General features: G+C 39.5%; 2 protein-coding genes across 4 annotated transcripts in view; both read right to left on the reverse strand.

The window, feature by feature from the left end:
• CCDC34 (coiled-coil domain containing 34) overlaps positions 1 to 5,618 on the reverse strand; it is a 45,042-nt gene extending 39,424 nt beyond the window's left edge. The window contains exon 1 of the mRNA XM_004016355.6: positions 5,176 to 5,618. Within this exon, the coding sequence (XP_004016404.4) occupies positions 5,176 to 5,618 (443 nt within the window). The remainder of the gene's footprint in view (positions 1 to 5,175) is intronic.
• A 4,177-nt stretch (positions 5,619 to 9,795) lies between these two features.
• Positions 9,796 to 26,932, reverse strand: part of LGR4 (leucine rich repeat containing G protein-coupled receptor 4) — a 104,962-nt gene continuing 87,825 nt past the window's right edge. For all 3 annotated transcript variants that reach the window (XM_027979577.3, XM_060400030.1, XM_060400029.1), the window contains 12 exons: positions 25,831 to 25,899; positions 24,851 to 24,922; positions 24,598 to 24,669; positions 24,210 to 24,278; positions 21,410 to 21,481; positions 20,250 to 20,315; positions 18,994 to 19,065; positions 17,272 to 17,343; positions 16,895 to 17,020; positions 15,978 to 16,093; positions 15,628 to 15,711; positions 9,796 to 13,283 (listed from right to left, as the gene is read on the reverse strand). In XM_027979577.3, coding sequence (XP_027835378.1) covers positions 12,007 to 13,283; positions 15,628 to 15,711; positions 15,978 to 16,093; positions 16,895 to 17,020; positions 17,272 to 17,343; positions 18,994 to 19,065; positions 20,250 to 20,315; positions 21,410 to 21,481; positions 24,210 to 24,278; positions 24,598 to 24,669; positions 24,851 to 24,922; positions 25,831 to 25,899 — 2,167 coding nt within the window. In that variant the 3' untranslated portion in view covers positions 9,796 to 12,006. The remainder of the gene's footprint in view (positions 13,284 to 15,627; positions 15,712 to 15,977; positions 16,094 to 16,894; positions 17,021 to 17,271; positions 17,344 to 18,993; positions 19,066 to 20,249; positions 20,316 to 21,409; positions 21,482 to 24,209; positions 24,279 to 24,597; positions 24,670 to 24,850; positions 24,923 to 25,830; positions 25,900 to 26,932) is intronic.

Below are 26,932 nucleotides of genomic sequence, written 5' to 3' on the forward strand. Positions count from 1 at the left end.
ATTGTTTAAATTAGTTTATCCTTTAGACAGCCTCTGAATTCTCTAATCTAAAACCACACCCCGTCCATTTACCTCAATTACAATAACTTTTTTTATTCTTGCTTGGACAACTAATTACAACACATGATCCTAACCAAATCCTGGTGCAGACTTTTCCCTTTTCTTCCTTTAAGTGGTTCACAAAGGAAAGAATACATATCTACACAGAGAGGATGGTAATGCCAATGTCGTAACAATTATGGTTTTGATGTGAAGGGTGGACAGAGTTCTTTATACCCTCGATTTTTCTGTAAGTTTGAAGCTGTTTTGAAATAAAAAGGTACACAAAGTATATGGCCTTGTGTTCTTTAATGGTTTGGTGGACTCCATTTTGCCAGTTCTCAGACAAAGTGGCCACGATTTTCCCAGAGTTGTCAGTCTGTCTCTTCTGGGTACATGGAAAAGTAACCATTCAGTCAAGCTCAACAGAAAAGGGAAAGGGAAGTACTCGTGAGTGCATATATACATAAAGAACACAGGCCTTGGCCAGGTACAAGACCCCCATAGTAAAAGGTGAACCATTAGTGCCCATGGAAAGAAAGGTTGTTCAGGACAGGAGGCAGCCAGAGAAAGACTAGGTTATTATAGATTCAGCCCCTCTTTGTCTCTTTAACATTCCTGCTTCAGGCAACCAACTGCCTCCCCTAGGCCATGCACAGTTTTTTCTGCCTTGTAATTTCCATTTACTTGGTGGTGGTGGTGGTTTTTTCCCCTATTTTTGCATTCGTTCATCCAATTATGTAATTTGTGTTCTAGTGGGAAAGGAACACTGTTGCTATGTTGTTTACTTTCTATATATCTTTCCTTCTAAGTCTTGCAAAACACTACCTCATCCTCCCATAGCTTCACTGGTCATGAACGTGTGGATGAGGCCCACTCCAGGCATTTCAGGCTAGATATTACTCCTGAGCTCCAAACTTTTATTTTCTACCATCAGATAGATGGCTTCACTTAAATATCAAACTCAATCAATCCAAAACAAATCTAGTCACCTACCACTCACTCACTACCCTCCTCCCATAATCCCACCTCAGAGGAGAGTACCCACACTCACCCAGTTAGCCAAGCCAGAAACAAAAGATCTTTGACTCCTGCTCCCCAACCACATTTGGTGCCGCTCACTCCCACACCTACACAGTTCAGTTCAGTTCAGTTGCTCAGTTTTGTCCTACTCTTTACGACCCCATGTACTGCAGTACGCCAGGCTTCCCTGTCTGTCACCAACACCTGGAGCTTGCTCAAACTCATGTCCATCGAGTCAGTGATGCCATCCAACCATCTCATCCTCTGGCGTCCCCTTCTCCTGCCTTCAATCTTTCCCAGCATCAGGGTCTTTTCCAATGAGTCAGTTCTTCCCATCAGGTGGCCAAAGTATTGGAGTTTCAGCTTCAGCATCAGTCCTACCAATGAATATTCAGGACTGATCTCCTTTAGGATGGACTGGCTGGATCTCCTTGCAGTCCAAGGGACTCCTTTAAGAGTCTTTTCCAACACCACAGTTCAAAAGCATCAAATCTTCAGCACTCAGCTTTCTTTATAGTCCAACTCTCACATCCATACATGACTACTGGAAAAACCATAGCATTGACTAGATAGACCTTTGTTGGTACTATCTCCGCTTTTTAATATACTGTTTAGGTTGGTCATAGCTTTTCTTCCAAGGAGCAAACGTCTTTTGATTTCATGGCTGCAGTCACCATCTGCAGTGATTTTGGAGCCCCAAAAAATAAAGTCTGACACTGTTTCCCCATCTATTTCCCATGAAGTGATGGGACTGGATGCCATGATCTTAGTTTTCTGAATGTTGAGCTTGAAGCCAGCTTTTTCACTCTCCTCTTTCACTTTCAAGAGGCTCTTTAGTTCTTCTTCACTTTCTGCCATAAGGGTGGTGTCATCTGTGTATCTGAGGTTCTTGCTATTTCTCCGGGCAATCTTGATTCCAGCTTGTGCTTCTTCCAGCCCAGCGTTTCTCATGATGTACTCTGCATATAAGTTAAATAAGCAGGGTGACAATATACAGCCTTGCCATATTCCTGTCCCTATTTGGAACCAGTATGTTGTTCTATGTCCAGTTCTAACTGTTGCTTCTTGACCTGCATACAGATTTCTCAGGAGGCCCAAACTATCAGGGCCCCAACCAAAGGTAAGAGGTAGAGTGGTGGAATAAGGAAAAGTTCTAAACACTTTTCTTTCCTGAAAAGAGGTACTGATTTTCTGAAGCATTTGAGAATAATCACTGCATCTATCTGTTCTCTAGGAAGTGGGAAATAAGCACACCTTCAGCAGACATTTATTGAACACATCACAGGCATCTGACACCTGCCACCCACAGGCCTGACAACTCTTGCATTTTTTCCAGACCAGGTCCTACCAATTGCTTTGAATCAGAGGGGATGAACTGCGATAAGGAAGGCAGCCAGAGCCTCGAGGTGTTACCAGCTCATTTGGGCTTTGGCTAGGCTTGACATAAACACAACTAGCTCCTCCCATGGTAAGCTCCATTTGGTCAGGACTTTGGCTCTTGGAAGCTAAAGCAAGGTCTTAGCAGCAGAGCTGTGGATGGCCTCTGGATAGCCATCATTCCCGGGGCTGCTCAACTGTCTACATAGTGCAGTCCTGATGATTAAGCTCAGGATTTTCCAAAACCTTAAAATTTATTTTAAAAATCACTGGGACCAGGACTTCCCTGATGGTCCAGGGGCTAAAACTGTACTCCCAATGTAGGGGACCCAGGTTCAATCCCTGATCAGGGAACTAGATCCCACATGCTGCAACTAAAATCAAAGATCCTTTGGGCCACAACAAAGACCCAGGGCAGCCAAATAAATAATAAATATCCTCCTAAACACCACTGGGACCAACTTAGTCCTGAAGAATCTGTACAAAGGCCCACATGAAAATGGACTCCTTTGAAACAGTTTCTTGTTGCTACAAACTGTGTGGACAAGTGGCTTACTTGCTTACTGTTACTGATATCCATTCCTACCAATGTACTTACTATTACTTCTCCTTCTTAAGAGACTCACTGTTGTAACTGTGTATGTGAGTCACTTCATATGGCTTCATATTCAATTTACTCACCCCAGGTATGCATGCCCTATAGCTACAGGGGCTAAATGGTTGCCTACACATAAAGCATGGGTTCTCTGGTCAGTATTTCTTAGATCTCCTGTATAGAAAGTGAAGAAGAACTAAAAAGCCTCTTGAGGAAAGTGGAAGAGGAGAGTGGAAAAAGTTGGCTTAAAGCTCAACATTCACAAAACTAAGATCATGGCATCTGGTCGCATCGCTTCATGGGAAAGAGATAGGGAAACAGTGTAAACAGTGTCAGTCTTTATTTTGGGGGGATCCAAAATCACTGCAGATGGTGACTGCAGCCATGAAATTAAAAGACACTTACTCCTTGGGAGGAAAGTTATGACCAACCTAGATAGCATATTGAAAAGCAGAGACATTACTTTGCCAACAAAGGTCCGACCAGTCAAAGCTATGGTTTTTCCAGTGGTCATGTATGGATGTGAGAGTTGGACTGTGAAGGCTGAGTGTCGAAGAATTGATGCTTTTGAACTGCGGTGTTGGAGAAGACTCTTAAGAGTCCTTTGGTCTGCAAGGAGATCCAACCAGTTCATCCTAAAGGAGATCAGTCCTGGGTGTTCATTGGTAGGACTGATGCTGAAGCCGAAACTCCAATACTTTGGCCACCTGACGGGAAGAACTGACTCACTGGAAAAGACCCTGATGCTGGGAGGGATTGGAGGCAGGAGGAGAAGGGGACGCCAGAGGATGAGATGGCTGGATGGCATCACTGACTCGATGGACATGAGTTTCGGTAAACTCCGGGAGTTGGTGATGGACAGGGAGGCCTGGCGTGCTGCGATTCATGGGGTCACAAAGAGTCAGACACGACTGAGCGACTGAACTGAACTGATACTGCCTTGAGCAGCCTGACAATCAGAACCTTGTAAATGCTTTCTGAAGTTGACATAATGAGTCTAACTCCGAATGCACCTGCATCATCAAGCCTCTCTAAGAAAAAGATATTCCTGCAGGGATAGGCCCTTTGCTCATATTTCTATATACCCAACAATAGGCATGTAGCATAGGCAAGGGAAAACATGATCAGTATACCTTGGTACTAGGCCCAGCTCCTCTAATGACTAGGTGGAAGCCTTTGAATTAGACTTTTTATCTGTCTTCTGAGCCACAGTTTTGTTATCTGTAAAATGAATGGCTTGACGTAGGCTTTAATTCCAAGAGAGTAGAGACCATGCCTGTCTTATTTATAGGCGCTTATCTGGTGTCTCACACACTAAAGAATCTGCCCCCAGTGAGGAAGACCTGGGTTCGTTTCCTGGGTTGGGAAGATCTCCTGGATGAGGCATGGCAACCCACTCCAGGATTCTTGCCTTGAGATTCCCATGGGTAGAGGAGCCTGGTGGGCTACAGTCCATGGGGTCACAAAGAGTGGGAGACGACTGAGCGACTCAGCACATATGGCACAAACTAAATGTTTGCTGAAAGAACAATTGTAAAAATAAATTAAGATGACTTTAATAACCCTTTGATTCTAGCATTCAATGGCTTCTACTTTTAGTAACTGCGAAGAGCAGACCTGACATTGTCTCTGAATGCTAAAGTCACTGCTAACCTCAAAGCTTCAGCTTTTAATCTATGACATAAAAGGTATACTACTTACTACAATCTACTTCACTGACAACCATATTTTTTTCATAATCGCTACAGGTATTACTAAGATGCAGTAAACCACATTTGGGTGTTAAAGATTTGAACAAAAGTTCTAGTGTCCCCACTCTGACTTTTGAGTGTTCATAAAATGCCTGAAACTGTACCAATTATGTGTGTTTAGTGCTCGCTTCTTGTGTGTTTAGGTGCATTTCTCTGGGGAGGAAGATTGTAGCAACCATCACATACTCAGGAAAAGGGGTTAAGAACGATGGAAAAATCTGTAGTCATGAGGAAGAACCGGCCCAAGACTCTGGGCCAAAAGGAGCAGCACCTGCGGCTGCAAGTGCCCGCGCTACCTTTTGAGAGGGAAGACAGGAAGGTATCTGGTCGCCAGACGAAGGTACTTAGTGGGGTCTAAGGAATCTTGAGGGGGCTGTATTTCGGATTTACCTGGTACACCCCTGTAACTCCACTCCTGTCAGGCTCTCCGCCTTGGCCTCTGAGTCATAAGCATCTTCGTCCACATCCTCCTCCCCGTCACCATCGTCGTTGTCAAACGGGAAGCTCTGGTGGCCGAGGGGAGACAACAGCGACAGGGTGGAATTGCTGCAGCTCAGCGGTGTCGACAGCGAGCATACCTCCACCGCCTTCAGGCCCGGCCCCCGGGGGCCTGCCGTGAGAACAGAGAAGCCCGAGGAGGGCCGCGACCCGGATCTGCAGTCGGCCATGAAACGGGGTTCGAGAAGGGGAGAAGCAGTCCCCCACCGCCCTGCGGCCCACATCTGGCCCGCCAAGTTCAAACCGGCGGAACCGCGGCGGGGACGTGCTTTCCCAGCAGGCCTTGCGCGCGCCGGCGCGGCCAATCCCGGCGGGCGCGGACTTCGCGTTGCCATGGCGACGCGTGGAGGCTTCCAGGGCTTTGTCCCGGCCTGCGCAGCTTGGCTTCCTGCTCCCGGCAGTCTTTTGGGTGACCTCCCTCTTTCCCAGCCTGGATCTGCGCTGGTGCTTGTGAATTAACCTCGCGCTCGGCTCTCGCTCGCAGACAAGGTCCCCGCTCCCGGCTCGCAGCCAGGAGGGCCCGTCCGTTGTTTGCTGTGGTTCGTTTGGTACAGAAAATGTGTTGTGACTGAATAAGGCAGATTCTTTAAAGCGGAAAGAGGCAGAAGCCAAAACTACCCCCATATCATTACAAGGTCAGGGTTACAAGGATCAGTCACGATTTCTCTCACCACGTGGCCACACACGGCTGTATTTTAGGAAAAGGTCGGGGGCGGGGGGCGAACTTGGTATCCAAGTTTACAAGTGTATCTAAAAATACACTTCTGGTACAATTTTTCATTGTTTTTGGTAGTACCTCGTCTGCCTAGCATCACCTCGTCTTCCTGGCATCTTACAGGAACTTGCTTATTCAGGTGAATATATAAAAACATATATATGTATAAGCCCTTACCTAAACAGGGCCTCTCTGAAGCATCTAGTGTACTGGGGTCTGTACTAATCACTGGAGATATAAAAAATAAAAGCCCTGTAGTCCTCACCCTTTCCTAGTGAAGAGTCATACCATTAAAATATCATGTGATATGTATACTATGAGGAATGAAAAAAATTTGTGGGACTTAGAAAGGAGCACTCTCCTCTCAGGGATTGAGGGTGGGGATGAAGGTAGTAAGGGAGAGGTGATAGACACTAAAGCTAGTTGCTTTATTCATGCTAATAAACGGGCTTTGTCCAGCTCATAATGCATGTTGTTAGTAGAAATATCACAGAATGAAAACAGACAGTGGCTAAAGCAGCACACAAGATTTGTCATTGACCAAGGAGTGATACAAAATCTTCAATGACATTTAGATCTGCAAAACTTGACACCAAAGAGTTATATACAGTAGAAATAATAGTAACAAAGGGCGATTTATAGTTAATAAAATACGACATGGTTCAGTTCAGTTCAGTCGCTCAGTCGTGTCCGACTCTTTGCGACCCCATGAATCGCAGCATGCCAGGCCTCCCTGTCCATCATCAACTCCCAGAGTTCAGTCAGACTCACGTCGATCGAGTCGGTGATGCCATCCAGCCATCTCATCCTCTGTCGTCCCCTTCTCCTCCTGCCCACAATCCCTCCCAGCATCAGAGTCTTTTCCAATAAGTCAGCTCTTCGCATGAGGTGGCCAAAGTACTGGAGTTTCAGGTTTAGCATCATTCCTTCCAAAGAAATCCCAGGGCTGATCTTCAGAATGGATTGGTTGGATCTCCTTGCAGTCCAAGGGACTCTCAAGAGTTCTCTAACACCACCGTTCAAAAGCATCAATTCTTTGGCGCTCAGCCTTCTTCACAGTCCGACTCTCACATCCATACATGACCATAGGAAAAACCATAGCCTTGACTAGACGGACCTTAGTCTGCCAAGTAATGTCTCTGCTTTTGAATATGCTACCTAGGTTGGTCATAACTTTTCTGTAAGCGTCTTTTAATTTCATGGCTGCAGTCACCATCTGCAGTGATTTTGGAGCCCAGAAAAATAAAGTCTGACATGGTTAAAACTCTTTAAATGGATTGTAAACTTTGTTAAAATTTTCAGTAAAAATAACGAAAATGGAAGAAAACTGGAGCAATTTAAATGTGATGAAATTGATGGAGGAATAAAAATGGCTTGAGTTTTCATTCTCTTACCTAATTATTCAATAGTGTCATGTCTGGTTAAAAGCTTTTAGGTGAGGATCTTTAGAATTAATAATTGATGCAAAACAGTATCACCCTGGGTCACTTTAGAGCTTCATAAGGGAGCTTGAGAAGCTATTCCCAACAAACATCACCCCATATTACTGAAGCATAGTAGGAAAGCAAGTTTCAGTATGAAAGGACCTGGATTTGAATCCATGGTTTTTCTCTTGTTTGCTAGGTTTCCCTCAGTAAGTTTCCCTGGGGAAGGAAATGGCCACCCACTCCCATATTCTTGCCTGGGAAATCCCAGGACAGAGGAGCCTGGTGGGCTAGTCTGTAGGGTCACAGAGAGTCAGCCATGACTGAGCAACTCACACACAACATCACCTAAATAAGCTGCTTGGCCTTTCCAAGGCCTTACTCACTCCTCTGTAAAACAGGGAAATTCTGTAATCGGTTTCCCAGTTATATCATCTTATTCTCAAAACTTCTAGCACAGGATCAGATAAGAGAAAATGGTAAATGGTAACTTGTGTCATATAAGCTCCAAAACTGTCTCACTGTAACCTCTTACTATGGGAATCTAAAATGTTTTAAACAAATTATGCCCTTTCCTGGAATCATCCAATACATGACCGTATTGCATTATGTTGTGACAACTCTGGAACTATGAGGCAAAGAGCCACTAGTGTTGGTGCTTGAACATAATCAAATCCCATGATCTCGTTTCTTACAGCACCTTTTCATTACTGGGACTGAGAAACCATAATCAAGTTTGGTAGAATTATATAAGATGTATAAATAAGGTCAAAAGAAGGCCTCTCCCTCGTTTCAGGATGTTGACTTAGTTGCTTCTCTCCTTACTACTAATGTATTTATATATTTATTTTCACTTTCATGGAATATTGAGGATAATTTGTGTTTGGTTTTTTTTGTTGTTGTTGTTGTTGTTGGCATTGTAATCTTGTATAAGTGAAAAGAGAGACCTTTGCTTGAAAATTTGTTACAAAAGTAACATTATTACCAGTGAGTCCTAAGGCAATATATTATACCTCTTAAAAAAATGTAGCCCTGGATATATTAAAACATTTGCAGATGAAACAAATTGTCTAGGATTAGCTTCAGTGTAATCCAAGGGGCAGAGGGATTCCAGAAGGTGAGTGAATGGGATGAAGAAGAAATGACATTTACCACGTACTCTTGACAACTGCCAAAGTTGGATGATGGGTATGGGCAGTGAGGGCCGAGAGCGTAGGAAGAGGGGTAATTACAGTATTCTACTTTTGGTTATGGAAATTCCAAACATATACTGAAGCTTAAAACAAAAACAAAACAAACAAAAAAAAATTAAGGGGAACTGGGTGCTGGTTTGGGCTCTAATTTGCTGTATGGGTCAGATATTCACTTAAGATTTCCTCTATTTCCCCATCTGTAAAATGAGGACTTGATGATTATGAATACTTAGTTAGTTCTAAGCACAACAGTCCCTCCTTATCCATGAGGGTCCCACACTCCCAGTGGATGCCTGAAACTGCAGATAGTACCAAACCCTACAAATACCATATTTTTCCCTACACAGTTGGTTTTTTTTTTTTAACTTTTTATTTTGTATTGGGGTATAGCCAGTTAGCAATGTTGTGATAGTTTCAGGTGTATAGTGAAGGGACTCAGCCATTCATATACATGTATCCATTCTTCCTCAAACTCCCCTCCTATCCAGGCTGCCACATAAGATCGAGCAGAGTTCCCTGTGCTATAGAGTAGGTCCTTATTGGTTATCCATTTTAAATATAGCAGTTTTATTTATGAATTAGGCACAGTAAGAGAATATCCAAATTACCAGCATCACTATTCTCATGCTTTGGGGCCATTACTTGAACACAAGCACTGAGTCAGAGATGGCTACTAAGTGACTAACGGACAGCAAATACTGGATAAGGGATGATTCGTTTCAGAATAGGAGTGCAAGATTTCATCACACTACTCAGAAGGGCACACAATTTAAAACTTATGACTTTATTTCTAGAATTTTCCATTTTAATTTTCCATTTTTGGACCATGGTTGACTGGGCAACTAAAATGATGGAAAGTGAAACCTCAGATAAGACAAGAAAGGGAGGACTACCGCATTTTGGCAATTGCCTGTATCTGGAATGTGCAATTTCTTTAAAAAAAAAAAAATCATTTGCTTTTAAATAAGATCTAATTGAGGGTATCCTCTTAAATTTCATACTTTGTTTTCCCTGAGTATTGTTCAGACTTAAGATACAATAAAGCCTTACTTCTAAATTTCAGCAAAGTGTTCTCCCAACATTTCTTCTAGAACTCTTAAAATATTTTACTTCAGTTTGCTTAGTTTAACACTAAAACAAATTCATTCATATACCTAGTTATAAATTAAGGCAAAATAGATTGCTTTCCAGAAAGTTTAATGATTCAACACACTGCATACAATATTTCCTATCATATGTATAACACAGTTTACCACATATTTTAAATATCTGCTATTCTATTGTTTAAATGAATCCAATGAAAGTATTCAGTAACATGACTTTTGAAGAAAAAAACTTTTAGCTAGATTTTTTTACCAAGTTATGATTTAATATTTATCAGATGTGTAAATATACAAACATGATGGCAATTTTAAAAACTTGTGGATAGTTGGCCTTACAAAATTACAACACACTGTAAATAAATCCCTCCCACATTTTATACAAACTACGTGATTTTGATATACAAAGATTCTGTTTTTATTACACTGACAATGTACAACCAAGAGTATTTACAATGCAAAAAGTATATAAACCACAATTTAACATTCTGCTACTGGCAGCCACTATAGTTTAGGAGGTAGCTTTAATTAAACAAAATGAACAGAAGCCACATTTCCCAACTTGTGTTCTAAAAATAATTTACATAAGATAAAAATTCATTATATGCACATTATATACAGTTTAATTATTAAACTGCAATCTAGCTTAATGTTTTTTAGTATCTCATGAACAACTAATATGGCAGTGGATTTGCTATTGATTTAGCATATTGTTCAAAAAATATATTGAACACTTATAACTTTAAGACTCCACATAATGACATGTCAAAAGTCCATAGATGACTATCAAGTAGAATTTTTAATTTTTAAAGACATAGGCCTAAGCTTTATGCCTTTTTTTTCCCCTTAGTGACATATTTGTCTTGTCTCACAAGAACAGTTTCAGAGCTGTTGCACAGGCTCTTGTAAATCAAAGGAAGGGAAAATATACGGTAGCATCCACGTAAGAGCATATGTTCAGGAGAATCTAGCTCACTAAGAAATAAATGTAAGTGCTTTGTGTCATAATTACTCCCGATTTCTTCCACCTTAGTTGAAACCATTTGCCACCATTTACTTTCTGTACAATCCAAGCTACAGGTAGATCACATACCAACAGAATTGAAAAATACTGATAGAGCCAATGATATTAGGAAGAGTTTTATCCATGAGAACATTATACTGCTGCTGCTACTGCTGCTAAGTCACTTCAGTCATGTCTGACTCTGTGTGACCTAATGGACGGCAGCCCACCAGGCTTCCCCGTCCCTGGGATTCTCCAGGCAAGAACACTGGAGTGGGTTGCCATTTCCTTCTCCAATGCATGAAAGTGAAACGTGAAAGTGAAGTCGCTCAGTCGTGTCCGACTCCATGCGGTCCCATGGACTGCAGCCTACCAGGCTCCTCCATCCATGGGTTTTTCCAGGGAAGCGTACTGGAGTGGGGTGCCATTGCCTTCTCCAGGGAGAACGTTATACGGAGCCATCAAGTCCCTCAGATACTTTTAAAATCCCGTTAGTAGTTTAGCCAAATCTACTAAAATCACACAGCAATGAGCCTTTTACTTTTTCCTAATAGTATGATCACAAAGCACTGAAGAAAAAATTACTGTGACCAACACAAAGCAATGCATAATGACTGAAGACAAATGTGTTAAGTTATTCTTTTAAAATCTAACAGTTGTTAATAGTTTTAAAAACATCAGGTTTTAGATTTAAATGTCTTACACAAAATCGATGATTCTATTATGTCAGAGATGGATTAGAAAAATGCAAGAATTTAGTGCCTACATCCACTCTCATAGTCCTGTCTGGGAAATGATTCCCCTCCACCTTTTTTTTTTTTGGCCCTGCAGTAAGTTGTCCTGAGATTAATGATGAAACATTAGGTAAAATTAGCAAGCCTTTTTCTTCAATTATATAAAATCACCATTTAAAATATTCTTTAAAAATATTAACAGCTGTTTTCTATCTTGTGCTTAATTCAGAAACAGGTATAAATTTGCTCCTTATGGATCAGAAAAACCCAACGTTATATTGCTATGATATACATAAAATCTTTTTCAAGTTAACTATTTGTTTCAAATAGACTACACATTGCTTGGACACTGCATTTTGTCATCAATCCATAGTTCAGGCACTTGTCCTTTGCAAAGGTCTGGTTGAAGAAATAACTGCCACCTTTCTCCTTCTTCTAAGTGACACCAGGCAGTGATCACTTAAGTGCTTCCCAGATAAGAGATCAAACTAGGGTTCATTCTTATAAACACTGTGATTTTGGTTGATGGGAGAAACAGTTAGAAACACATGGATTCAGTCTTTAACTCTTGGGAGATTGTAAGCATAGCGCACCAAAGGGAATCCTCGACTCTGATAGAAGCAGGCTCTTCCGCAAGCCTGAACCTGGTCAGAACTGTCTGAGACAAAGGAATCTTCTTCATCGGCATAATCAGAGTGGGCGGACTGCGTGGCACAGTCGGACCAATAGCCGTCTGGCCTTTGGCAAGAACCCACTGTCAAGGCAGGACAGCTGTGTGATTTTATTAAGTGTTTGCAGGACACTGGCTTTGTCAACAGGAAGGCTTCGCAGCAGTCACACACAGTCAGGTTGCCCTGCAAATGTGAGTACATGCCGCAGTCGTAGTAGAAATCCTGCTCCACACAACCAGCTTGGCTGCTGATGGACACTGAGGCCGATCCGCTTTTCTTGGTAACATGGCGCTTCAGTAACTTCCAGTCTTCTTTAAACTTTGGGTTGAAGAAGACATAGAGGACTGGATTCAGGCAAGCAGGCAATGGGAAAAATATCAGAGTAACAGACTTCATTATTTCGGGACTGATCGAGATGGCGGTGATCAATGGCGCGAAAGAGAAAAACGCCACGGGGCAGAAAAAGATGCAGTTGGTGAAGATGAGCCAAGCGACATGCTTAATCATGCTAGAGTGTGAGTTCTCGGAAAGGTCTTCTTTTTCCAAGTTGCAGTAGAGTTTAGTGTAGATAATGGCCATTAATAAAAATGCTAGTGAGTTTAACAGTACTAAAGTTACGGTAAACCCTAATGATGGGGTTTCTCCGGTGGGAAATGGCAAGCACAGAGGGGATGCGGAATACTCCCCTCTATGGAAAAGGGGGAAACAGCCTGCCACTGCGGCCCCCAGAAAAGCCAAAAGGGCAGCAATCCGGAACTGCTTGAGGTGACTGCTTTTCCCATTTTTCATCATATCTTTTGCAGATAAGCTTCTTTCGACGGCTGCTAACATTAATAAAAATATGGCGCTTTCTGAGGAGAAAACAGCAAGAAACCCAGCTATTTTGCAGCCACTGCCTATCTCCCACCAAATGCCAAATTCAGCAAATCGGCCCCAGGACACAGCATCCAGAAAAGTTAAGATTCCAGTATAAGCGCCCATGAATAAGTTAGACACAGAAATCAGGCCTATAAACAATTTGGAGGAAGGCACTGATGTACAAGATGCAAATGTTGTTAAAATGACAAGCAGGTTGAAAAACAATGCCACCAAGAAAATGAACCACACAGTAAGACGGATCATCCAACTTCCCAGCAAGTATTCGCAGGGCTTAAAAGCACCTAAAATGAAAGAGAGAAAAGACAGTTTATAAAAGACTATCTTCTGTAAGATATGGCTTGAGAAACTATTAATAGAATAATTAATCTACTACCAAAGTGAATTGACCCAAACTGAAAAGATTATCATTTCTTAGGCATCTAATCCCTGGACTAGGCTATTTAAAAATTTATTTTAATACGTCATCTTAATATATATTTACTTATTTTATTAACTACTTGGCAAAGTCATACAGTGATATTTAAAGGAAAATTCTCACTTTTTCTCTTACTGAAGTTAATATACATAGGACAGTGACTAGTATGTGAAAGTAACTTCATATGGGGCTTAGAATCGGATAAACTAGGGTTTGAATTCAAGGTTTATAACTTGCTACTTTTAAGAAGGCAGCTTAAACCTCAATAAATTTCATTTTCCCACTTGTGGATAATAATACCTATTTCATAGCATTGTGTAGCTTAAGTAAAATTACACATACAAGGTACTTCAACAGGCTACTGGGTACATAGTTGGACTTCAAAAAATGTTAGGTCCTTATCGTCTTTCTTCCCAGTTCCTAATATACTTTATAATAATTATATGTGATATATATATGTAACATATATTTTATACACACTTCTTACAGCCTTCAAAAGCAATCTGATGAAGCAGGCTAAGATAAATATAATTAGCCCTATTTTTCACGCAGAGATTTCAAAGTGTTTGGTAGACCTGACAGAGGTCATTGAACAAAATAGTACAGTGAGAGCTAAATTACATTGATGTTAACAAATCATGTAAAACTATGTCCAATAACACCCTGCATCACTTAAACTAGACCTGCAAGAACTAATTTAGTAGCTGAGTCGCATGTTCTAGCAACTGACTTTGGCATGCTAGTTATGTCCCAAATGACAACTGTTTTATTTAAATGTTAGTAAAGAAAAACAAAATGTTGTCTGCAGAGCACAAGAAAATGTGTTTGATACCTCCTGTAAAGCGTCTTTATCACTGAGATATTCACAGACCTAACAAGCTGAGCTGCACTATTTATATCAATTTGACTGAAGAAACTTGTAAAAAAAATTTTTTTTCTAGTTAATTTTTTTATCCTCCCCTCTCAGGGAAGTATGAAGAGGAAGCTTTTGCCTTTATCTCTGAATCTGAACTCATCCTTCTACAAGGAACAAGGAGTAGCTCACATGACCCGGGAGAATAGGACACCCTTCGGAAAGTGTTTGACTAGTGGGTGGAATTACTTTCCCTCAAGGGCCTGGGAAGTCGGCTCCACTCCTCTGTCTTGGAAACCTGCTGCCTCCTCCAGTTTTAAAAGAAGGTTCCTGCTCTCTTCACTTCCTGCTTGCATCACCGCATGGCTGTCTCTGTGTTACTACGTCGGAGTGGAGTTGGGGAAATAGGTTTGCCATTCACTCCTATTGCCACCTGGGGAGATGAGCTCAGACCAACTTTCCTCCTGGCTGACCCCCAAAATTTAAAATCAGAAAGAAAGAAATGGAATCTCTGCATATTCATGTCTAGACTCCCCTTTAATAAAGACTTTACCTTCCTTAAGTCCAATACAAAACCCCCAGCAAACAAGTGAGTGAACTACGCCCTTGACTTCTAACAATCAATACCTTTTATAGATTTTATAAAAGATTCTGGTCAATCCCATTCACCCCCATTCACTCATCTGATTGCTATAAATTTATTCTCTACACCAGGAACTGTGTTAAGTATTAAAAGAACATATACACAGCCTCTGAAGAAGCTCACCAATTCAGTAGTAATCATTAAAGAATCCATAATACTTATGATTCTGAGTTATACATTAATATTCAGAACATCCAGTGTTGTTAAATAGAAATCTACTTCATAGCACACAACTTAGCCATTTAAATTTTTTTTTAACAGTAAAATTATAAATCCATCTTCTCTGATTAGGCAGGATATCACAGTCACGACCTAATACTAAATTGTGGTTTCAGTTTAGTAACTCTCCCAAGTCTAAAGTTCAGTGAAGTAAAATAGAGACGTAGACAAGGTTGCATTTAAAAAATAAAAGGATAACACTAAAAGTCCTTATAGACTAGTAACTTCTAGAACTATCCCAGGGTTAGAGGTGCATGAAGAAAGTACCTCTCCATCCTTAAATGAGTGCAACCCCCATCTGGGGAGCTTGTTAACACGAAGATTCTGAGTCATGGGTCTGGCCTGAGATTCTGCAAGAGATGCCTAAGCTCCTGGTATACAGACCACAGGTGAATCAGGTCTTACGAAATCATCTAGTCCTACCTCTGTTACAGAAATCACATTTCTCCCTGGAAGTTTAAAGCAAGAAACTGCAGCCAAATGTACTGTGCTTACCTGTCGAGGGTGTGCAGTGGATAATGATTTGACTGTGTTCCTCATTTTCAGCACTGCTGGTGACACCTGCCACATCACTGAGACCTGAACATATAATACAAACTGTTCAATTCAAGCTGCAGGCAGATTAAAAGATTACAACACTTTTCCAGCAGTGTTTTCTCTTGTACATGATATAAGTTCAGTGTGCACCACACTTAATAACATATTAAAGATGTCAGGAACACAGTATAGAAAAGCCATTTTTTCTCCACAGATTTCATATTGATCCTTCACAAACTGATTACAATAACACAGACTTTGATTAATGCTGTAAAGAGTGTTCTGTTTTTAAAAGTTCATGCACTTGCCTTTATCCTTTGACCCACTGTGGTCTTGCAGGTTGTTATCTTCTATGTTTGAATGTGCGTAAGAGTCACAACCCCAAAATGCACAGCACTGATAAGCGTATGGTACAGATAAAGACCTGGAAAAAAAATGGCAAAAAAAATGGCAATACTGAAATACCAACTTCACAGACATGCTTTTGTTTTGTGAAAGGTAAATACTTTAAACTGGTCCTTATCCTCTCTGGACTTGGTTTCCTCATTTGTTGAAAACAAAAGGCTCTAGTATCAGGGGACACCATGAGTTTCTCCAATTAGATAAGGTATGCTTTGAAAAACTGAATTTGAATCAAGCCATCTTTAAAGCTTAATAGTAATACTGCAATTTAAAGAAAAATCTTATCAGACTCCTTTTATAAATGAATTAACCACTCCCCATGTATCATATGAAACTGGTAGTTTCATTTAAAATTAACATTCTAGTTCATTTGTGACTTTACACCATTAAATGAATTCACATTCTCATATAAGTATAATGAAAATATTTATTCTCTTCTCCCATGATAATATTCCCAAGCCCTCTCTCTACTATATCTAATGAGGTCCCTGCTCTAACTCTGTCTCTGTGAAGTATTTCACATTGTATCACTTTTCTATAGGCTCACAAGTGGTTTCTGCTATCTTGTTGTAAATGATAAATCCCATTATACATAAAACCATTCTGATGAAGGGCTATATTATCTCTTTGACAGCATCACAGGCTACAGTTCATGTTCTCAACAACAATGGAATAGTGCTCTATTTTTTTCCAAATTTGTGAGGATTGAGGTTGAAAATCTGGGAACCACAGCAAAAAAAAAAAAAAAACCAACAACAACAAAAAACAGGATACTCTATAATCTGAAGGCCTACCAAAACTTTCACAAAAAAGAAAAACACACCTGAGATTAACAAAGTCTTTTGCTGCTAAGGCTTCTTTCAGCTTGAAGTTGCCCACAAGTTTCAGTTGATTTAGCCCATTTAGGCCTTCCGTTGGAAATGAAGTTAATTCATTGAAACTTACATCTCTAAAATGTGAATAAGACTTCAAATTAACTCCTAAAACACAAGTCTGTACATGTATTAACATCATAAATACTAGAGCTTTAAGAAGAAGTTTAGGTGAGGAAAAACCATTTCAGAAGCTGTCATTACATGATAGCAGATTAGCATTTATACAAAGGAACACTCAACAGAAAGATGATTTGGGTAGGTAATGCTAAAACACAGTTTCTGTAGACTATTCACTACTTTCATGAAATCGTTGCATGAAACTTACAAGTTTGTTATTGACCCAAGCTTGGCAAAAGCTCTGTCATCAATTTCATGGATCAGGTTTCTACTAAGATCTCTGCAATTATAAAAATAAATTGTTAACTCCTTTCAAATAAACTCTAAATGCAATTACTTTGACTACACTTTAGGATCTGTTGCAGTCATAATAACCCTGATAAAATAACAAAGATCTTTAATCCTGTTCAACAACATTTTTAATATTTATGTTGAAGGCCTCCCCTTCATAACAATCTATTTCTTGGAATGTGTTCCAGGGAGGAGTAATTTCAGTTGGCATCTGTTTCAAAACAGTTGTGAATTTTCTCCTCCTTATCACTCTGGTACCAGTTCAAAAATACAAATGATATGATATAGCTTCTGGTACGATTAACTAGGTGAGGAAAAGCACAGCCCCTGACAAAGCTGAAAATAAAAACAGGCTTAGTGTTGTTTGCATTCTCAAAGGTTAGTGATAAGGCCCTTCGGGAAGACAAAGAATCAATACGCAAACGAGAGCATTCCAGAAGGGCTTCAGATATCATTTTTCCCCCAAGCAGGAAAAAAAAAAATCCATATCAACACCAGAGCCACATATTACATTCAGGAACACACCCTGTGGAATTCTGATATTACAGAATTAAAATCTGCAGTCACACTTTACAGGGAGCCTTAATGGAAATTTAAAGATAGGATAAATTCATTCCATGACACATCTCCTGGATAATAGGAAAATTCGACAGACTTGGTTCCAAATCATGACAAAGCAGGGTAGCTTTGCATTGTTGTCACTTATCGGTGCTCTGGAAGTGACTGCATCTGGGAGTCGGTCCCTTTCCCTACTACTGCCCAGACCCACAGGAAGCCTGCCACAAGGCAAGATCCAGAAATCCAACTACCAATAAAGTATTTTTCTAGTAGAACACGTGTGATTTCTTAATGGGGATCTACCGGAAAACATGATATATTAGTATCTGTAATTTCAACTCATTGTCAATGTTTCCAATTTTTTTCTATATAAAAAAAAAGTTTCCTAATTAAGTGTACTGTGTCTTCTGCATTGCATGAAGGCAGCGACACGGTTTGTCTTAGTCATCTCTATATTCCCAAGTGCTTAATAGAGTACGAGACACAAATATGTCCTCCAATACAAATCACTTTTTAAATGAGTATGTCTGCTGCACATTAGCTGTGTTTGTCATGATAGACACCAGTACAGGGGTCAGCAAACCTCTTCTGTAGAGCACCAGATAGTAAATATTCTTCACCTCTGGGGGTCACATGGTCTCTACTGCAACTATTTGACTACGCCATAGCATGGTGAAAACAGCTTTAGACAATACTTAACCAAAGGGCATGGCTGTGTTCTAATAAAACTTTATTGACAGAAACAATAAGCAGGTTGGCTGTAACACACAGCCTATAGTGTGCCCACCCATCACCTAAAGAGGTGGCAAACTTCACTACTATGACCTGAAAATACACAAGGTGCATTCCTCAAGCTATACACGTTATATTCTTTTGACTCACAAATTTCATGAATTAGCTAAGGTTAAAAAAAAAAAAACTGAAAAGAAATTAAAGTACCACATGGTAAAGTTTGAAAAATAGTATTTATGCATAATAAATCATATTTAAATATATTTACTAACATGGGAATTGTAACGATATATTAATTTACAGCTTGACAACAATTTTATTTGCCTCTGATAATCATAGAGGAACTTACAGAATTTTTAGGGATGTCAGGCCTTGAAAAGTATCTTCCTTTATTTTGTGGATCTGATTTCGCTGCAAAGAACTAAAAAAAGAATAAGATGAAAGGTAAAAAAAAAAAAAAAAAGAGAAAATATTTTCTATTTTGAAAAATAACATTTTTTAATTAACTTTTTTGAAGTTTAAATATTCATTCACAAGTAACAGTAATTGATCTTGTTGAAAGTAAAGAGAACTGTTGTTGCCTCATCTGAAGGATGAAAGGACTAGACTAATTGGTATTACACCCAAAACGAACCTAACAGTTAAGGCACACTATCTAAATTCCTCACCAACCCTACTCAGGAGTGAGAGCAGGAAAACAACACAGGAGAAAGGACCCAGGACACTATCAAGCTTTCAAAAGATATAGAACAGTACTAGTTGCATATGACTAAGTGAAAGAAAACAGTCTGGAAAAGCTACATACTATGATTCCAGCTAAATGACCTTTTGGAAAAGCCAAAATGATGGAGACAAGGAAGAAAACAGTAGTTTCCAAATCTTAGGGTGGTGAAATGACTCTGTATAATACTATAATAATTAACACGTCATTATACATTTGTCCAAATCCATAGAATGTTCAATACCAATTAACCCTAATTAAACTATGTATTCAGGCTGATAAGGATGTGTCAGTGTAGGTTCATAAATTATAATAGAATCCTATTGTGGTGGGGAATGTTGACTTGGGGTAGGCTACGTACATATGAAGGTGGGGAATATAGGAAATCTCTGAACCTTTTGTTCAATACTGTTGTGAATTTAAAGCTGCTCAAAAAAAAAAAAGTCTATTAGAAAAAGAAAAAGAAAAAAGGACCCAAGACAATATAACCATGTCAAGTACTGCAGAAAGAAGGTCAGAGGAAGGAGGAGATATTATAAAACATGGGAGTATTAGTTCCTCCCTTTCTTGACCTCCCAGTCAACTCCCACCAGAGCTGTATTATATAGCTACATGGTAGACATCCACACCTGGACCAGTTTTTGTTTGGCTGGTTTTTCCTACTGCCCTCCTCCCAGACAGTCTCACAGATTGCCTGACAGATAGGTGCCCAGTAAGTGCTAGTCACATGAACACACCTGGTGCCCCTGAACATTTATTCACAGGAACACCTGATTAAGTGAATTTCTAAGACCTTAATATGAAAGTCATTTATTTACAATAAAAAATGCTCAATGAGTTAACAGTAGACCACAGCAAAAAAAGTAAGTCAAAGACCAACTTACATTTCTTCCAGAGCATGGCAACCATTAAAGCTTGGAAGGTCTTTTATACTGTTGTAAGACAAGTCCCTTAAAATGCAAATGGAAAATGATCAATTAATTTTATGTTATCAGAACACGATATTAAAACAGCTGTACTCAGAAGCATCAAAAACAATGCTAAGATCTGTTATAAAGAGATATGGCTGAACAAGAAAAGAAACTTTGTTTTCCTTACACTTGTAAGCTTTCCAGAGTACCTTAGAGATAGAACAAACTTAAAACGGGCAAACATGGAGAACATAATATTGAGTACAGACAATATAAAATATTTTAAAACATTAAGAACATAAAATAAATACGAAAAATATAGTACAGGAAATACACAAAAGTTAATTATGTTCACTTGGTAGAGATATGGATTTTTAAATCTATAATTTTATAATATTGCTATACCATAAATACTGCCCATGTTATTTAACTAAAAAGCTAGAAGAGGAGTGGTGTGTGCACTCATATTTTAAAAAATACTTATATTAAATAAAAAATGGGGACTAGTTAGCTCTGTTAATCCCACTGCAGTTTTCCCTCAATGATATCGTTGTGTTTGATACTCCATGACACCATTTAATTACCTGCTTGCTTGATCAGTCACTTATTTTGTTAGTATCTCTAGCCACTGAACACTTATTAACAACTTAGTAACTTAACTGTTTTTGTGACCTTTTTTTCATGTTTTATTTACTTTTCATTTTCAGGGCAGCTTCGAGATTTTGGAAAGCTTCAATGCTTAGTTGGTTTCTGATCCAAGAAAGATTTGGGCTCTTAACTTAGGTTATGGTGAAAGAGCAGCATACAGAGAGGTAACTACCCTGGGGCAACTAGAATCAGGAGGAGGGGTCAGGATAAAGGAAAAGAAATCAAGAAAGAGCCCAGTATGGTTTCACTTTATTCAAAGTAGAGTCACAAGATGGGAGACATACACATGACTGTAGAACAAAACTCAAATAAACTTTACCTACCCAGGGAGAAACCAGAACACCTGCTCATTTCCATGAAGGGAACGAATAAGGACTAATTATACCGTAGTGTCACCAAATGAACACAGTTTATTAAAAATAAAACTCAACCTATGTGAGATACATCAAAGAAAAGCAGGACAGGGGAAGAGGAATCCAGCTTACAAAGTCCTAAGCCTCTTCTGTTCCTGGCACAAATTACTGGGTATGCTGCTTATCTTCGTACCTGTCAAGGTCCTGTGGAGAAACATTGTTTGTCTAAGAAATGATTCGAGTTGAGATGGTAAACAAAATGCTGTTCTCACAGAGAAAAGTACACGTTCGTGCATTTGCATATGGACTAGAGGCTATGTATCCCACTGCCTAACCACTCCCTAAAGTGGGAAGAGGAACGAATCCTCTAATGTAGAAAAGTTTTGTGATAAGATGTTCACAGTGTCCAGGGGATAAGCTTGAGTTCTCATGTGGACCAACAGAAAAAAATGAATCCATAGTTACAGCTGACCATGGTCACCTGCAAGTTTGTCACCCCTCACACCCAAAATATTTGAAACCAAGTTATTTTCCTGCCCCTCAAATCTTGATTCTGTCTACTATTTCAATCAACCTGACTCAATATTCTGAAATTTTCCTTTAATCCCTGTATGATCAGGTCCCTCAAAATGGCTGCTCTCTTGGCTCTCTGTACAACCCCAGCCCAACCAGTACCTGCTTCACCTACATGCGACTCACATAACTGGCCTTCCTACATACTTGCCCCAGGCCTGGGACACTGAAGGGCGTAACCCCTCTGCTGGTTTCCCCGGTAACTGTTGAGCCAAACTGATGTCTATTCCTATCAATATAACTGGTGATTTCCCCTTCCCCTCCACCACCCTGGGGAGCAAAAACTGCACCTTGTCCTGTCAGCTGGGTGCTAGTGGGGTGTTGCCCCAGGATCTTGCTTCAGACATGTAAGCTCCCCCATTCATTAAACCACTGCTGACTCTGGGCTCTTTCTTCAGTTTTGAAGCTGGGCAAGTGCAGGCCCTAAAGACCTGTGGGGTGCAGCCCAGTAATCCATCCTCCCTTTCTATGTCCCTATCTGCACTCAACCATCAATTTCTGTTCTTTCTTCTGTAGATCTCAGCATCTGACCCTCTTCATTTTTACTGCTACTATGCAGATCAAGGGTGAAATGACGCACACAGGGATGGAGGAATCTCAGGCCACACGGAGGAATTCCAGGGATGGATTGAAGACACAGAACTCTCATAGTTAAATGCGCTCACTTAGCGAAGTGGGGTATTCCCATGGCCTCCTCACCATTCTAGCTCTAGTATCCTCTTCTTACCCTCTTCACACCACCTCATCCAACATTTTTAACATCTCCAAACTGCCATGAGAGTTGAATTTAAACTCCTTAGCTCAATGCTTCCCAACTTCTTTTCTTACATCTTGGCATACATGATAATTGTAAGCTATGCAGCACACTTGTGGTCCTTGTGGCAGAGACCCTAGCCACGTCAGACGCCACGTGGCTTCTGGAGGGCTGAGGTCATCAAGATCTTACACGCACCTGCAACCTATTCACAGGCGACCCAATGAGAAGCTCTGCCATAACCAAATGCTCAATGTTCAAGGTTTGTCATTTTAAAATTACAAGCCCAACAACTTTCCAAATTTCTCCATATCATTCCCCATACTATTATAAACAAGTCTAGCTATATTTGATCATCTGTAATGTCATACTTGGGCTTCCTAGATGGCTCAATAGTAGAGAATCTGCCTGCCAATGCAGGAGATGAAGGAGATGCGGGTTCAATCCCTGAGTGGGGAAGATCCCCTGGAAAAGGAAATGGCAACCCACTCTAGTATTCTTGCCCAAGAAATCCCATACAGAGGAGCCTGGTGGACTATAGTCCATGGAGTTACAAAAGAGCTGGACATGACTTAGCGACTGAGCACACACACAGGCTATCAGTTCAGTTCAGCCGCTCAGGCATGTCCAACTCTTTGCAACCCTATGGACTGCAGGACGCCAGGCTTTCCTGTCCATCACTAACTCCCAGAGCTTGCTCAAACTCGAGTCAGTGATGCCATCCAACCATCTCATCCCCTGTCATCCCCTCCTCCTCCCACCTTCATTCTTTCCCAGCATCAGGGTCTTTCCCAATGAGTCAGTTCTTCGCATCAGGTAGCCAAAGTATTGGAGTTTCAGCTTTAGCATCAGTCCTTCTAATGAATATTCAGGACTTCTTTAGGATTGACTGGTTTGATCTCCTTGCAGTCCAAGGGACTCTCAAGAGTCTTCTCCAACATCACAGTTCAAAAGCATCAGTTCTTCAGCACTCAGCTTTCTTCACAGTCCAACTCTCACATCCATACATGACCACTGGAAAAACCATAGCTTTGACTAGATGGACCTTTGTTGGCAAAGTAATGTCTCTGCTTTTTAATATGCTGTCCAGGTTGGTCATAGCTTTTCTTCCAAGGAGCAAGCATCTTTTAATTTCATCTGCAGTGATTTTGGAGCCCCCCCAAATAAAATCTCTCACTGTTTCCATTGTTTCCCCATATATTTACCGAGTGACGGCATGGATGCCAAGTAATTTTCAGTATTCTCCATTTCACTAAGGCTTGCTTTTCTAAATAAAAGACCCAGCTCGGTGAAATCTAATTTTGAAACACTTCCATAAAGCTTTTTCTGATAGCTTACATGGACTACTCCAATTCTGAACTCCTAAAGCACTGCTTCTAATCTGGTGCTTACTTACTGCCTTATATTTTCAGAGACTTTGCTACACTCTACCTGAGCTGACTGATTCCAAACCCAATACCATCCATTTCTATGCATGATATTCACAAAGCAAGGATGTAGGAATCAACATTAACTCATTATCATCACCAAAAAGCACTGGCAACCTACTAGCAGGCCAGTGTGGTGTTATCTTTACACACCCTCACTTCAAAGAGCCACACTTACAAACTCTCCAGACGGACAGTTCCAGTCAGATTGGGGAACCGCTGCACCATGCTTGCACCACGAATGACTCTTTAAGAAATTGTGAGAGAAAAAGTAATTTAAAATAATGAATTTTCATAGATAATATTTTAAACTTATGTTTGAACCGGCTTAAAATTATAATACCACTATACCTAAAAAGATTAGTTTATGAAAATGTGATCATTTTGACCAGGTGTTCATGAATAAATAAGAACCATTGTAAATTTTCAAAATTGTCTTCTGTACTTCCACCAAAGGAAAAGAAAATAAAAGATACTGTTTTCTGGAGTTACAATATAAATTCTAGTTTTCCATTAAAGTAATGGTGTAAATATTCAGGTTGTTTTTAAATTTCTGTAATACTTACAAGGAATGCAGTTCAGATAAATTGTGAAATGCTGAGTTCCCCACAAAAGATAGAGGATTATCATACAAATGTCTGTAAAAATAGCCAAAAAAACAAAGTTTCCATGTGTTCACAAGCACTCCAACACTAAATCTATGTTCACAAAGTTAATATATCTAACAGCCTGAATTTTCATTCTTCATCCAGATGTTTGGCCTCGTACAGACACTGCTTTACATGATTATATACTAAAAGAAAATTTCAAGCTACTTACATAGTTTTTAAGAGTGGATTACCATCAAACGCTCCATCAGGGATAACAGAAATAGAATTACTATGAAATAACCTACAAAGATAGAAGAAAAATATTTTGAAATGCTTATCCTCTTGTAAAATAAGTAAAACCCAAATATCTACTACTATTCAGTATTATATAAAATATAACTGATAACAACTACATAAAAATTTCAATGATGTGATGAAACCAAATTTTTAATTCCAGCTTATCTTTTTCAGGACCATACCTAGTTCTCTCTAAACCCACTGCTTAACCTATTAGTTGGCAGGTCCTTTATATACTTTTAGCTTGCTTTATCCTCAAAGGACTTTAGACTGCAAGAATCACAGGTACTCTAACCTCAAAATCCCTCTCATTACTGCCTCCATTGAGTTTTTAAGCAGCACATCTCAGAATATTAGCCATCAACTCATGACACACAATCTCAATTATACCAAGAGCATTCTTATCTCTGACCTTGACAAATCCAACATCTAAAATGCCCCCTCATCTCTCATTTATCTAAACATTTCCATTCTTTCAAGTCCAGTCAAATTCCTTCTCTTTGGTGATGTCTCTTCCAATGCCCCCAAGCCTCAGTGAGGTCTTTTTCTGGAGTGATTTATTGATCCTATTCATTCAGCACTTATTTCCACCCAGAGACTATTCTTTGTCTGTCTTACATAGTCAGCCTCCCCAATAGGACTAAGACCACAGCTCCTACAAAGCAGACACTATACATTATGGCTTGTTTCACTAGAATCCATACTTACACAGTAATCTATGCTCAAAACTGTCCAGGTTAGCTGACATAATCCAGTCTGTATCATCGTGCATGTGTGTGTGTGTGTGTGTGTGTGTGTGTGTGTATTATGGAACATGCAATGGAACAACGATGTTCTAAAATGTCACTGGTGTAACAGTAAATTGTGAGTTCTAGGGATATTAAGGCATAGAGAGAAGAAAGCAATACTTACAGCTCTTTTAGGCTGGGGAGAGCTTTAATAGCCTGAGGAAATTCCCCCAAATTATTATAGTTCAAGTCCCTAGAAAAAATTAGTAAAATATGTAAGAACACTCAAGAGGGGTCACAATTTATAAGGCAATTTGGTATAAATATAAATATATATATATATATGTAATCACATCCTCTGGATGATAATCTTTCTTTGCCAACAACTGTCATTCCATTTAATTAAATTAACACTTTTTCTTAAAATATTGAATACAAAAAAGAATCAATTCTCCATTTTTAAACATTTTTTACAACTTTATTTCACTTAATTTACCATAAAAATATTAGGATTTTAGTGTCTTTTTTATTTTTTAAACTTATTTTTAATTGAAGGATAATGATACTTTAAGTCAACAACTTTACAAGTTCAAAGAATTCTCAGAATCACATATTACTGGTGCATTAAATAAACAAATCACCTGAATGGCAGTTTTCCATAAAATAGAATGTATTGACTATCCATTTATACATGACAATAGCCTGAAACTGAGGTTTCTATTTGAGGTTTAGAGTGAAATTCTGGTATCAGGGTAGCTGACCTCAGCCCTACTATCAGCAGGATAAGGATAAGGACTAAGATGGGTTCATACAACTATAGTCCTCAAGTAAGTTAAAAATTGTTGAAAAGTTGCATTAATTAGGAGAGAGAAAAGCCATAGTGATCTGTACTTTTAAAAAATCTTAATTCTGAGTGTATTTAAACTTTCATTTCATTTAACCTAGAGAGAATGTTCACATATGATCAGCGACTGATTTCAGAATGAGAGTAAACAAACACCCAGCTCCTTGGAGACCTATTTTATTCTCCTTTACTACACAGAAAAGAGTGGTAAGTTAAAAAATCAACTGGAAAGAAAACATTTAATTTTAATAGAATTTGGAATAATATACACAGTTTAGGATCAAAAGGCTGGCCCAGTCTTCTTTTCCACTGGCATTTACATACTTAGGAAAGAAGAACTGGGTTGGTCAGTTCTTCAAGAGCTTCCACTTTCAAATATCCATTGATGTTTTTATCCTTTAGTGGTTTAAATAGGAAAGTGAATAAATAAATACTAAAAGAT

This window comes from Ovis aries, chromosome 15 (genome assembly GCF_016772045.2).
Source record: "Ovis aries strain OAR_USU_Benz2616 breed Rambouillet chromosome 15, ARS-UI_Ramb_v3.0, whole genome shotgun sequence".
Classification (NCBI taxonomy): domain Eukaryota; kingdom Metazoa; phylum Chordata; class Mammalia; order Artiodactyla; family Bovidae; genus Ovis; species Ovis aries.